The 15,000-nt window shown below is 41.0% G+C and overlaps 2 protein-coding genes and 1 long non-coding RNA gene across 3 annotated transcripts in view; all 3 read left to right on the top strand.

The window, feature by feature from the left end:
- The window catches only part of LOC138015880 (uncharacterized), a 12,761-nt gene extending 8,886 nt beyond the window's left edge, over positions 1-3,875 (top strand). Inside the window, exon 3 of the long non-coding RNA XR_011125654.1 lies at positions 3,222-3,875. This is a non-coding gene — a long non-coding RNA (uncharacterized lncRNA). The remainder of the gene's footprint in view (positions 1-3,221) is intronic.
- Positions 3,876-5,244: 1,369 nt separating this feature from the next.
- Positions 5,245-6,666, top strand: LOC138015879 (melatonin receptor type 1C-like). The gene has a single exon (XM_068863006.1). The coding sequence runs from the start codon at positions 5,370-5,372 to the stop codon at positions 6,546-6,548; it is 1,179 nt and encodes a 392-aa protein (XP_068719107.1). The 5' UTR covers positions 5,245-5,369; the 3' UTR covers positions 6,549-6,666.
- An 8,069-nt stretch (positions 6,667-14,735) lies between these two features.
- Positions 14,736-15,000, top strand: part of LOC138017008 (melatonin receptor type 1B-B-like) — a 33,609-nt gene continuing 33,344 nt past the window's right edge. The window contains exon 1 of the transcript XR_011125914.1: positions 14,736-14,871. The gene's annotated coding sequence lies outside the window, so the exon portion shown is untranslated. The remainder of the gene's footprint in view (positions 14,872-15,000) is intronic.

Raw genomic sequence — 15,000 nt, 5'->3', positions numbered from 1 at the left:
ACCCTCAGAGTCCAAAAGTTTAGCGGGAGCACGCTTTCCAGGCTTCTTGTTATCAGATGACTGAAGTTTTGTGTGCCACAAAACTTGGTGTGCCACAGGGTTCCTGTCTCGGCCCAATGCTGTTCTCCCTTTACACCAGTGAGCTATTTGATGTGATTAGCCAGCACCTCCCAACAGCGCACAGTTATGCTGATGATACTGGTATCTATCTGGCTTTCAATCCAAATGATGATTACAATCAAGACACCGCCATTGCAGCAATGGAAGCGTGCCTCTGTGACATCCGTAACTGGATGATCAATGATGAACTCATGATCAATGATTCCAAGGCAGAGTTCATGCTCATTGGGACGAAAGCACAGCTACAGAAAACTAAATGCGCTACTCTAACTATTGGCGAATCCATCATCTCTTCGAGCATGGAACCCCTTAGAAACTTAGGGGCCTGGTTTGACTGCAATTTCAACCTGAACTTCAACATAACCAAAGCGTGTAGGAGTGCTTTTTTTCATCTTCACAACAGTAGACGCGTCAGAAAATATCTAAGTATAGAATCTGCCCATAAATTAATCCACGCTTTCATCACAAGCAGATTGGACTATTGTAATTCACTTTTATATGGACTACCCTACTGCGCTCTCAGTAAACTGCAGCGTGTTCAAAACGCAGCTGCAAGAGTCCTATATCTAGCACCACGGTATTGCCACATCACACCTATACTATACAAATTACACTGGCTACCTGTAACGTTTAGAATAGATTATAAGATTATAATAATCACTCTCAAAGCAATCCATGGTACAGCTCCTAATTATTTATCATCTCTCGTAAATTTTAAACGTAATTCTTCCTACAGCCTCAGATCAAATAACGAATATCTGCTTTCAAATCCAGATTTCAGGACTCTCCCTACTCTTGGCGATCGAGCCTTTGTGGCCGCCGCACCAAAACTGTTAGATCTTAGATGCACTTCCTATTTTAGAGTTTTTAAACGTAATTTGAAGACTCATCTTTTTAAAAAAGCTTTTTCTGATATAGTATTGTAATTTACAGACTAGATAATTATTCATTCGTGTAATTTTGACTATATAGTGTTATATATTGTTCTTTTATTGTAAGGCGCATTTGAAAACTGCATAGTTGAATTTGCGCGGTATAAATAAATTTTTATTATTATACTATTACTCCTTAGAAAACTAATTCTGAACACAAAAAAAAAACAAAATCAATCGTAAAATCACGAGCATCAGAAGGGAACTTGTAGTGGTCCATCAGACAAGAGAGAACATTATCAACTGCTTTTTCAGACATACGAACCACATAATGACGAGCTATCACGAGACTTCAGAAGGAGCCTCCTCGAGAGGAAAGAAGGAAGGAACTTTGTTTAAGTGTCTAATCTTCTAGCGCTGGAGCACTAATTGTGGACACTGTAAACTCAAATTAACAAATCAACGCAAATCAAGTCAAATATTGGTTTTTGTGGAGAGGGGAAAACCGGAGTACCCGGAGAAAAACCTTTCGGTGCAGAGTGGAGAACCAACAAACTCAACCCACATATGACGCCGAGCCTGGGAATCGAACCTGGGCCATATTGCTGGGAGACGAGGGCTCTCACCACCGCGCCATCCCTGCACCCTGGGACTGGAGGGACATAGTTAGCACTAGTGTTCTCAGCGGCAGGCACACTTGAATACAAAACTTCTGTTTCTGGGTAAAGAGCACTCCAGGCTTGCCTACACTCTCGAGCCATATGACCCAAATGACGACAGCGCCGGCACAGGCCCGAAAGCTGGCAGGCAGAACCACGGTGACCAGTTTCACGACAGGTAGTGCAGTGGACAGGCTGGCTGGCGTGCCAAACACGACATTTATAATCGCAGATCGTCACAAAGTACGGGATATCATGGTCCAGAGCCAACTCAACTTCTCGACTAGCGCTATAGAGCTAGCCGGGAAATTGGCAAAGGCGAACTGCGGCGAACTGCGGCGAACCGACAAAACATCACCGCAGGCTTGAAAAAAGGTCTTCACATCATCATCCGAGATTTCGGAGACCAAATGTCGAACGTAAACAGAACGTATCCTTGGTGCTAACGTTAAGCCAACAAAACATTTGATCTGGAACCAGATTAGGCTTAAAAGAAGAGAAATTATCAAACGGAAACAACAAGTTCAGTCCTTCCTTAGTGCGTGGAATAAACGTTTGCTTAGTGCAACTGCAAGACATGCATGACATGCAGGAAAACGTCCGTCAGAGCAATTTTCAGTTAGTTTTTTTGCAGACTTTGTAAAGAAGAATTGAGTGAGTTTTACCAAGAGAAAATGAGGGGACAGAGAGGGAGGCTCCCGGTCCAGCACTTGGGATATGTCATGTCCACGAAAGTTATTTTTAGACGAGCGGAAGTTTGTCTTCCGAAACGTTCGCATGCAGGCCAACCTCGGTCTGATGTTCATCAGCCTTCCACGTGCGCCGCCATTTTCTCTTTTCACTAAGAACCTGAGTCCTAAGAGCAAGGCAAGACTGCGGGCGGACGTCTCGGAAGACAGACTCCCGCTAGAACAAAGAGGTCCGCTCGTCTAAAAATAACTTTCGTGGACATGACACATCCCGGCCAACGCTCTGAGCCTCCCTCTCTGTCCCCTCATTTTCTCTTGGTTTTACTCAAGAGCGTGTTTTGTTATCTTTGAACTGAATTAATTTTATTTATTACCAAAGCGTAAAGAAGTAAAAGACCTCTAAACGGGACAGCACATTACAAAATAATCAACGCGAGAGAACATGTGAGCCAAAGGGCCACTGCTGTTACGACGTCTGGTTGACCCCTTAAATGATCTAAATGACACTCCACAAAAATTAACTGGAACACTGCAGCTCAATACCACGCAACTCAGTGCTTCTATTTTTGTGTAAAGCGTACCACAGGCAACCCAGTTTACGCTCATAAAGTTTGTTTTGTTTTTGACTTAAAAATTTACGTGACATACTGATCTCTTATGGTGATGCACCTTTCCACACGCTTGCCGTGGGAGAACGGCTGTACTGTTCCCAACCCAGCTCACCACACTTGTGGTGTGAAGTTGCCACTTAAAGGGGTACACGGTGGTTTAATTTAAAAGTTCATTTTTTCTTTCAAACTAGTTCAAATTTTTAAAACTGGTTTAATTTTTTCCGAGATGGTATGGTTACTGAATGTTACTTATTATCTCTTTATCCGTAGAATTTTAAATACGGACAATGGATCGGCCTGCTCACCATCCGAGTTTAATCGTCACTCCTTGTTTATATATGGTGGACATCACGTGAACATCTCCGCTATTTCTGCGTGTTCCTGTGAAGGCGACGGGGAGCAGTGAATGAAAACAAGTGAATGTCCTTCAAGAAGTCTGATTCGTCGAAATCTGTAACGAAGAATAGCTGAATAGTGGCGTTTATTTTCAGGATTCAGTCGTTAAATTGAAAGTGCTACTATGAGGAAATTCGCATCTTTCGTATCCTACGCTTCCGTTTAAACGAGAGTCACACTTGAAGATGTTCATCGAGCTCTTGCGCAATCCCGATATTGCCAATTACGAGATAATACAGCGGATGCTTCAAGTTACAAATGAAGTCAGCTTGACACCCAGCAATTTCGCAAAAATACATGTGTTTGTTGTTTTTTTTTTCCAATTTCTTCTCTTTTATTTTGGGCAGTATACATAAATGGCAACAACCACTTAATTAATCGTTAGACCAACGAGCCTCGTTTAAGAAAAAGAAAGTTATTTTATATATTGTTGTTCTTATTCTGTCTAGTTAAAATTGTGATTGATCCGAAGACAAAAGAACAATTTATTGGGAGCCATTTTAGCATAGCGTCTTCGGATCTTTTTAAGCAAGCAACCATGGACAATAACTATAATTCCGGTATACGTTGCGTCAACTGGTTTGATCTATCGGCGTACTGCACAAGTTGAAAAAGAAAGTATTTTGAGAGAGAGCCGATACTACGTAGATTTGATTATTTCGTATAATGTATTATATTTTGGCTGGCAAACCAGCCTTCTTCACGTAAAACTATCATTGTTTCTGAAGAAGGCAGGTTTTGTCATTACTAAATACATTATATTACTAAATAGCACCGGCTCTTTCTCAAAACATTTTCTTTTTCAACTTGTGCAGTACTACGGCGGTGATTACACGAGAAACCCGCATCCGCGCCAGATCCATACCTGCAGGGGCCGGTATCACTTCTAGGCAGTTTTTCTTTTTTTTGTAACCTTGAAAACATGTTAAAAGATCAGCTTTTCAACACTAGCGTTTGGCAATTTCACAAATGGTTTTCGGGCTCGAAAAGTCTTCGGGATTTCGAGAAACGGGCTCGCTTGCTATAGTTGTTCAGGTTACTGGACAGTGATTTATCCGGCGGATAGCGCTATCTATCCATCGTTCGAGCAACTATAACCAGAAGTTCAAATGGATTTCGATTTCGACACAAGGCAAATACATTGTGCTGGGGAGACTATTTAAGGGGTCACCCAGATGTCGTGCCACACTAATGCGCAGCTTGCGCGCGGCCCTAAAACTCTAGGGAGCCTCCTGCTGAGTCCTGCCTTATGTAAAAAGAACTTACTTTATTAACCCTTTCAGCCCCGTGGGGTTCCCCATTGACGAGTAAAATCGTCTGGCGTTAGACAGAGTAAAATCTATAAGTGGCACTATTGGTTGTTAAAGGGTTAATTAATTAATGGGGACATAGTTTTTCAATGAATCCAGCTGTTGTTAATGGGGACATAGTTTTTGAGTGAATCCAGCTGTTGTTAACCCTTTCAGCCCCGTGGGGTTCCCCATTGACGAGTAAAATCGTCTGGCGTTAGACAGAGTAAAATCTATAAGTGGCACTATTGGGAGTTAAAGGGTCAAAACTTTATTCCGAAAGCCGCCTTTCTCTCGAAATTGGGTGCATCGTATTAAAATTGGTTGACTTCGCCGCTACAGACTGATGTGTTCCAAAATTAATCAACCCGGCGGAAACTTGGCAATACATTTGAAATTTTTCAAATGGCTGTAGATAAGAGCAAAATCCAACTATTGCCTCAATTCATAAGCATACTTTTAATTCCGGTCAAATATAAATATAACCCTTGCTTATGGGAAAGATAAACATATATCTTTCATTTTCGTCGGTCGATAACAAAATATACCAATATTTAACGCTTTATCAAATTTTAAATGGCAGAACACATTTTGCAGAGGTTAATGAATGCTAATTTATTGCTTTTTTTGAGCACTGTCATTTATAGATTTAAATGCGTAATACTTGAAAACGTATGACGTCAGACTGACACAGCCAGGGAATGATTTTCTATTTTTTCATTTAAAAAGCACCATGAACGCCACGTTGTCCTCGCTCGAAAACCTCGCCCGTCAGTTACAACACCGTTCTAGAGCGATTCAAGTTGTGGAATCGTTTTTTTTGTTCTTGATTAATTTCATGTCTTTTTTCGGCAATCTTTTGCTTGGAATCGCCGTCATCAGAAACCCGACTCTTCGCAGAACTGTTCCCAACATGTACATCATAAGTTTGGCAGTTTCAGACTTTCTGATGTCAGTGCTGGGAATTCCATTTTCTGTAGCTTCTGCCATAGTTGGCAAATGGCCGTTTAATAACTTTGTTTGCCAATTGCAAGGTTTTTCGATTCTCCTCATGTGCGCTGTGTCGTTACAAACTTTAGCCATCACTGCTGCTAACAGGTATGTTCGAGTTGTCTGTTCCCGTGCGCTTTACCAGAAAATCTTCAACATGAACACTACAAAAGTAATGATTGCGATTCTATGGCTGATGGCCTTTTTAGCGCCTCTTCCGTATGTTCTCGCCGGACATGAATATATCTTTCACACCGGAAAAGTCTTTTGCGCGCACAACCCGGAGACCTTGAGTGCTGGTTATGGAGCGTACTTGGTTCTGGTTTTCGTGGCTGTGCCACTTATCATTATATTGGTTTGTTATACGAAGGTCTTCATCACGGTCCATAAACACAACGTCAGGTTTCGCTTTCGACATCAAGCAAGAGCTCAATTTCGTTCTTCGTCTGAAAACACCTTATCGGTAGAAGAAGTTAACGTTACGTACATTCTCTTAGTAGTTGTTACCGGTTTCTTAACATGTTGGACTCCTGTATTGGTCATCGATTTAATCGATTTTATAAACGCAGATTGGAAGCTCAAACGTCAAGTTTACGTGAGTTACAGTTGCTTCGGTTGGGCCAGCACGTCCATCAATCCGATCATTTATGGTATCATGAATCGTACTTTCCGAGCAGAATACCTGAGAATCCTCGCGCCCTTAAGGGCTTGGCGCTCCGTATTACTGTCAAGCAGCGGGAGAAGCGTTCGCGGCGCAAGGAAAAATGGAAGTCGCAAAACTTTGAATAAAAACAAAGTATCAGGTTCGTTTGAAGTTGGGGAAAATGCAGCTAAAAAGAATGATGTTGTCCCCAGCTGTCTGGCTGGCGGCAGAGAGAAGGGTGAGTCCAGTGGTCAGCAAATCAGCGACATCCCCTTGTAGCATGCCGAACTTATCGATTGATAAAACGAGGCAGAAATGACATCTACTGTATCTCTTCAAGAAAAAAGACTTTAAGTTCAAGAGACAATAAAATAGTCGAAGGTAGGGCACCAAGTAAAAGTAATTAACATGAGACCAGACGATCTTGTTTCTTGGCTAACACGACTACTTCGGCAGGTGTAACAAACCACCTAAACTGCAAGCGGCTAAGCCGGGTTACTGTGACTTGCTCTTGAGTCCTATAATTATATTTATCTCATTTATTCCTTTCCTTGCATCCCTGGAAAATCTTTTTTTTTTTTTCAATACGAATTTTCACTTGATATATTGTTTCAATAGGAATAAAACGCAAACAGCGGTTACAAACATTTGCTTGAAATGCATAACTTTTATAAACTTAACGTTTCGTAAGTTACAACATACATCATGAGAAGTGATTATTATTCAGTTACAGATATAAATTTAAATTCAAAAATACAACTGTACGGACTGGGAACTAACGAAATTGATTGACATAAAACGGCAAGAATATCCTAATAATAGAGATAAAGTTTCTCACTGCCAACGTTTTTATTTAAGGCTGGCTTAAGATCACGGATCAACAGAGACTCTAATTTTGCAATGCATGTCTGATCGACCAGTTGCTAATATTTCAAAATGATCCCACTTAATTCTACGGTTGGTTAAGAAAACATGATCAGCAATTGCAGATTCGTGACAATTTGTAGTTAGAGCTTTAAAATGTTCTGTTTTTCTGTCACGTAATCGGCGTTTCGTTTTCCCTATGTAGAAATCATTGCAATCCCAGCAGTTTGCTCTATACACTACTTTTGACCTGAAGGAAGGAGCTAGTTTATCTTTGTAAGGGAAAAAAGACTTGATTCTTCGGGTGTTCTGAAAACTATTGTGACGTTGAAAATACCATAGAATTTGTTTATACAAGACCTCAGCTGTTTTGTGGTGTTTGCTGTGATGACCTAAGAAAGGTAGAACGATAAGAACTTCTTTTTTCTTAACTGTTTGTACAGGATCTTTTGGCTTATTTTGATCTTCCTCAATGACATCATTCATGTGATATTTAACAGTTCCCATAGGGTAGCCATTAAGTAACAAAATCCTCTTGAGGTCATCGATCTAGAGCAGACTGTAACAATCGGGGTGACGAACAAATTCTAATGCAGCGATAAGCCAAAGTGCGGACTAGGTTTATTTTGTATTTATTTTGTATTTATTTTATTTTGTATTTATTTTGTATTTCCTGTTTTGGCGAACATTTTCATGTGTGATGTCGAAGAAAAATGGGTGATGAAGAACACCAAGAGAAAATGAGGGGACAAAGAGGGAGGCTCCCGGTCCAGCCCTTGGGATATGTCATGTCCACGAAAGTTATTTTTAGACGAGCGGAAGTCTTTGTTCTAGCATAAGTCTGTCTTCCGAGACGTCCGCATGCAGCTCAACCTCGGTCTGATGTTTGAAAGAAAAGCAAAGATTTAATGTAATGGCGGACGAAGTGGACTTAACGTTTGTCGATGACTGCATACAGACGTCTCAGAAGTCAGACTTCCACTCGTCTAAAAATAACTTTCGTGGACATAACATATCCCGGCTAATGCCCTGAGCCTCCCTCTCTGTCCCCTTATTTTCTGTTGAGAACACCAATTAGCCTACTATTTGGTTCCGGTACGTGGACAATACCTTTACTCTTTTCAAGAACAAAAATGATGCTTTGAGTTTTTTACGTTACCTAAATGGGAGACACAACAACATTAAATTCACAATTGAGTTTGAACAAAACGATGAAATTCCATTCCTTGATATCTTTATGAAACGCAATCGTGACTCCCTGCGCTTAATTAATCAGCACTTAAGTAAGTATGTATGTTGTATAAACTTACGTATGAATAACGATTAAAAAATATGGTAAACACTGACATTATGTTGAAGACTGAAATTAATTCCTGTTTTTTCGATTTGGATAGGAAATAACATCAAAATTCGTCTTCATTGACCTTCCTTTCATAAAAAATGGCACCTTAGCTTATTGCGGGACAGAGTTCAACGCATACTATTTTCGTCGTTTTTCGAAATCTCTCGCGTTTTTTTTTATGAAGTTGTTTTCGATGCCAGTTGATTTCAAGGTTTTGAACGGACAGACCTACTAGCGGACTAGCTGGCATTTCGCCGCCATTTCATACAGTAGAAAGGTAGCCATAGTGATCACATGCATTCCGTCATACCGAGGCGCTGGTTCGGTTATTTTTTGCTTTCGCTTTTTTCATTTCGCCAAGGCGAGTGAATTTGTGTCGATTTGTTCGAAGTATCTACAGTCAGTATATGACTGATAATGTAATCGGAAAACTGTGTACTGGTGTGTTTTCTAGGAAATAGACGCTGCATTTCGCACCGCCAACAAGTCGGAGCTGCGATGCGTCCACCTTTTTTTCTCACTGTGACACGGCCGGTCATCACCATCTCAAGAATTTTTGCGACTAAGACCCTGAGAATTCTATTGAAATTTGCCGACTCGCTTAAACTTTAAGCGAGTTGGGAAAGGAAGTGTTTTCACGGAATTTGCGGTTGTCACTCGCTAAGCAACCTGGAAAACCGCTCGTGAAAACACGGCCAACATCATCTAATCGGCGAGTTTTTGCCTTCAACCCAACCCGAAATTTTTTGTTTGCACAAGCATCGAACAATTTATCGAACCTTTCTTTTCCGGCGTTTCGCCTTGACCCGCACGTTTTTTCTTGAAAAACTCTCATTTCTCGGAACCTTTGGCAACCAGACCGGACCGGCTAGGACAAGAGTATTGCTTTAAACACCATTTAATCGTTGAGTTCTTTACCCTTTAACTCGATTCAACTCCTTTCGACATGGCGGTAACGGACGCACATATTCTTTCACACCCTGGTAAAATTCGAAAGAAAACGGCCGATTTTCTTCACCAAGAGCTCTCCCCGCTCTGAATCATTAGAGCAAAATTGTATTCGCAGTGTTTGAGGTCCTGATTGGTTGCCAAATATCAGGAGCCCATGCGGAGGAGCGAGCAACTCCCATATATTCCTGTCACCGGCGTTTACACAGACCGATTTATTTTTAGATTGAATTTCCCGCGAATGAGACTCCCGCAGGAGCCCGATGACCAATCACAAGAAACTAACTTGACGTCATAGCGTCACCGAACCGGAACTGCCTTTGTTGTTTTGGGGCAAAGGTAGTCCAAAAACAGATAAGTCTGTAAAAAATGCCGTGGCATAGGTTTAGTATAGGAGTTGCTCGTTCCTACTCATGGACTCCAGCAAATATTCAATAAGTTTACAAAAGCAGACGGCATCAACTGCGATGAACCATTATTTTTAACCCTAGCTGGGCGAGCCGAAATATAGTACACTCAAAATAATCAAATGTACTTTGTATCGGCTCTTCTTCAAACTATCTACTTTTTCACTTGAAATTATGCCGATCAGATCAAGCCAGTTGATCCAACGTACACCGGAAGGTTTACATGATTGTACACCATTGTCATGCACTGTATTGCTTTAAAACAATTAATATTCCTTGGAATAAAAGTCCTGCAGTTACATGCAAAATGCCATAAGGCATCAGCCTGAAGGAACAATGTATTTATTCTTTTCAGTGAGGTGCTCATTTGAAATATTTTCAAGTAGAACGATTACAACCAAGGATGGCACGTCTCGAGTGTTAGCCCTTCGTCAGAGCTAAACCCTTTTCTATCTTTCACAAGTCGGGCTACTTTTCATAATAAAAAACAGTGATATTCTTTAATCATTCCTTCAGTATTTCAGTATAAACATTTGTCTCTCAGTAAGTAACTGCATTACCATTAAACGTAACAATGGTATTATTTGTAGTGTTACAATATTAATAAACTACAATTTGTCTTCAAAGAAAATTACCCATTTTGCAGAATGGCCTGTTTAGAAGCTGAATGTAAAGGAAATTTCTTTGAAATAATCGAAAGTAAGATTAGTAGCACTGCACAGATTTAATGTTGTAGGAGAAATAAGTCACTAGACTTCTCTAAATCTGGTCACTACTCTAGCATAATGGTTTTCGATCTGAGTTATTTTTTCTAAAAGCATATTGGGGTACAACGGAGACATTTTACATCAAGTCGATCTCTATCAAAGAGAGGAATGTTGGAGCTGCCATTGGTTGTTGGACATTTTGCGTGTATGGAATGGGTGAGTTGACATGCAACTTTCTGGCCGATTTCTGCCTAATTTCTTGAAGCCACTTTCCGTAATTTGCTGTTCGCTGTCAGAAATTCGACTGTGTACTTAGGACAAGATTTGAAACAGTTCCTGTTTTGGAACTACTTTCTTTTTGTTTCCTGTAAAGAGTTTGCCGTTGGTGTAAACCCATTGTCTTCGAGTTATCATCTGTTGTTCCCTTTTGTTAATTCTTTCAACTTAGATCGATCCTTGTTTCCTGAAAGGCGGAGTTGCTTCTCTGTTTCTTCTTTTAAGAAATCTTTGGCCTTGTTGTAAATATAACAATTTTTTTTCGTGAGTCTTTTGTCTTTAGGTAGCCTTTCATTTCCTCTATTTATGTGTAGAAATCGATTTCATTTGCGGAATCGCGTTGGCGTGACTCTGCCATATGCGGTTCTGGTGTCGTATTGCACATTTGTATATGATCAAACTTTTGGCCGAGAGTGGCCTGGGGTGAATAACAAATATTCATTTATAAATAATTTTGGGGTACTTGCATCAATCGTTTGCGTGGTCAAGTGGATTAAGGAGTAGGCAGAAGATCCAGACGTAGGGAGTTCAAGAATCAAGTTCTGGTGAGTAAACAGAAACCTCTTGAGTAAGACGAAATGTCTGTGAGTGGTGTTGTGTAGAGAGGGTTGGTACAAGGTGGGAATAGATGTGTGATAGGAGGGTGGGGCTGGATAGAGGTAATGGAGAGAATCAGGGCGAGGTAGGTGAGTAGAACCGAGTAAAAGAGGTCTAGTGCTTTTTTAGACCCCCTAAAAAACCAAGTCCCTGTTTTTTCAACTACACCCCCAAAAAAAGAAAACCTTTTTTAGACAGTTGATAAAAATAAAACCAGTTTAAAAAATTTAAACTGGTTTGAAAAAAAATAGAACCGGTTTAAATGCCAAGATCAAAATTAAACCACAACAGCTAAGCTATGCTGATGAGGCTCAGCAAGGCCGAAACAGCTGTCCATGGCTGCTAATTGACCGGGTAAACTGATTGTGCGCATGAGTGACGTGTTGGCCACACCGGGTTGGTGTTAGCGTTTCTTTTGTTCTTTGTACAAAAGAGGGCTGTACGAGTCCGCAAATGATCCCCAAACTGTACGATCCCCATATTGAACCGCAAATGATCCCGGAACGTAAATGATCCCCATTTTGGACCTCAAATGATCCCGAAAAAAAAAATTGAGGAATGACATATGGTGGAATGGTCTGGATAGAGAATTAATGTGAAGATCGCTTATTTTTATTAAAATCACTTTTAAATCATGGCAAGAGAAAATGAGGGGACAGAGAGAGAGGCTCCCGGTCCAGCCCTTGGGATATGTCATGTCCACGAAAGTTATTTTTAGATGAGCAGAAGGCTTCCGAGACGTCCGCATGCAGGCCAACTTCGGTCCGATGTTTGAAAGAAAATAAGTATTCATCAGCCTTCCACGTGCGCCGTCATTTTCTCTTTTCACTAAGAACCTGAGAGCGAGGCAAGACTGCATACGGACGTCTCGGAAGACAGACTTCCGCTAGAACAAAGACTTTCGTTCGTCTAAAAATAACTTTCGTGGACATAACATATCCCGGCCAACGCCCTGAGCCTCCCTCTCTGTCCCCTCATTTTCTCTTGATCATGGCTCACACAGGTTTCTACCTCATTATAGTTTTCCAGAAAGACTGAATTTTGTTTCTTACCACACTGTTATAAATTTGCCACATTTGATTATCGGACACAATCATCAAAAACTAGAAAAATCGGGTCTGCCTGCGGCCTCGGTTCAGGGACATTTCTTGTTGAGCATCATGTCTTAAAAATTCAAATGTATTTGCGTGTCAGTCACGCGTGACCAGTAACTGCAAAACCACGAAACCAAAAATACAGTCGAGATATTCTAACAACTCTGGCAAACACACGCAGGATTCGAGAAACGGGCAATTTGATATCTTGCTCAATCTTCTGGCTGACAAATACGGGCTGAACGGTCGTGTGGATCTTATGACTTAAATCTTCAAGTTGGGCACGCACAATATCAGCTGGGGCCTGATCCTCGAACGGTAGGACAACACGAATTGGGTTTGATCGATCGCTGACAGTCATTGACATTTGGACGGTTTGTTCAAAGCTCAAGTAAACGTTTCAGAAAAAAAAAACTATTCAATTCATTTTAAATTTGGACAGTTGGCAAAAATCAGAAGGATTTTGATGAAGCTATATAATTACGAGTGTAATTGCATCTAATTCTGATTGGTTCGTGGTATTTTGGTCAGAGCCAGAGTCTTAAGGACACCCAATTGAAAACCGATCGCCAACGAAATAGAGTGAAAGGATTTTTAGCTTAACCGATCGCATTTGTAGAATACGTTACACTTAAGGATTCATTTGGAAATATTTACTTAACTGAGCAGAAGTTGGAGAAGGTCAGGAATGAAAGAAACAATAGTTTAATATGCATTTCTTAAGATTTTTACCGATTTAATTGGGAGGTGCCATTGCCTCAATTCATAAGCAGACTGTACTGGTCAAATATTCTCGGTTTTCAGCTGACGTCATAACCTTATGCAAATTAGGAGTCCGCCATTCTGGTGCCCCTGATTATAGGGAAATGTATGACATTTTGAGCGCTCACGTTCGAAGTCTTCAAATAATTCATCTTTCCAATGGATATTTCCCAAGAAAGCGACCCAAAATCACTCGACGAGGTACCAGTACTTTCATCCTACGCAAAAAAAAACCTCGAAAGCCACGTTCGAGAGCGCTATTTGAAGAAGATTTTCTGTCGTTTGCGTAGACCCAGCGGCCATACGGAGCGATCAGTTTGGCTCCTCTAGAAGTCTCAGACTTGCTTTCCTAGTTAGTTTTAGAGACAAGCTACTATACAAACAAGCAGTTTCAGGCCTTCAAAATTTTGAAAGCGTACAACCAGATGATTTCTGGTTTCGTTGCGTCCGTTTAAGCAAGGGAAGGAAATCGCGGGCAAGATTGTTGTTGTTTGTGGCCAAGGTGACTCGGAAGTTTGACACTCGGCGTCGACCTTATCTGTATCAGTTTCCAGTTGGATTTCTTTTAATACCTTCGCTAACTGCTATGGCCGCCAGATGAGAAGAAAAGGCCTCCTTATTCCCTTTGTTTCGATGATTTCCCTCTTCTTCTGTCAAAGTACTTGGTCGATTAGAGTCTCAGTCCTTCACCTTGAGAAGGTGAGAAGCTTTTTTCCTTCGAAATTCGTCCGATTTCCTTCAAACTCAGTCAATTTGGGCGCTCCATCCCTCGCATTCGCCTGTCGAATTTCAGCGAAATCGAATAAAACGCCTCCGAGTTAGACATTTGCTAACCTGAGTATCACAAACGCCTGATACTCAGGTTAAATTCACCTCATTAAATCACAGGCGGCCCAGAGTCGGAAGGTAAACAGTTATAAGGATTTGTATGGGAATCTCGATAACAGACTGAAAAAGATATTTACCCGTAAAAGTTCTCAATAAAAAAGCCGTACTTTATTGTCATGGTGAATTTCTTGCTTTTTGTGTGGTTTTTTGCCTGATTGAATGCGATTTAAGCGACTTCTCAAATTCCCGAGTCGTCACTCTTCCCTAAATAAAGGAAAGGCTGGCAACTCATTTCTAACTTACCTCAGATCTCGCCGAAAAAATTCACACTTCTCCGGCATCAGTCACGCTCAAACTCCGGCGATGGCTACACGGATAAATTTACTTCCCCTTGACCAAGTTTCAAGGTCCAGCGAGTATCCATTGCTGAGAATCTGCGAAAAATATTCAAATTTTCAAACTCCTTCGAGGCTCGCTAACAACCAATTTTGACACGGCTGGTCAACGGTTCACTGAGCCTCCATACGGTGAGCGCAAACCTACGCAAGTGTACCCATGGTTGGGCAGAGCAAAACAAATCCCAGACTCGTCCCCAAATACCTGCCTGGGGTCATGTTCGAGTTTCTAAATCGGCGAACGATATTAAAAGTTCCACACTGAAACCTTAAACACAGCTCCCATCGCTTTGGTTGCCCCACCGCATGTTATAAACCCGGATTTTCATCGAACTCCGTAAGTACTGAAGCTGTTTGGATGGAGTTTGAAACGCAGTCGAAGGTATTTACTAGTGAATGAAACACAATCCTGTTTTTCATCCGTCAACAACTCACATTATCATGACTGCAGAAGAAATTCGTATGAAAAGGTCGCTGCACCTTTTCAGACTTTTGGACACATTTTTCTGTT

This window comes from Montipora capricornis, chromosome 9, assembly GCF_036669925.1.
Source record: "Montipora capricornis isolate CH-2021 chromosome 9, ASM3666992v2, whole genome shotgun sequence".
NCBI classification, from domain to species: domain Eukaryota; kingdom Metazoa; phylum Cnidaria; class Anthozoa; order Scleractinia; family Acroporidae; genus Montipora; species Montipora capricornis.
This window is presented reverse-complemented; position numbering and strand designations above follow the sequence as displayed.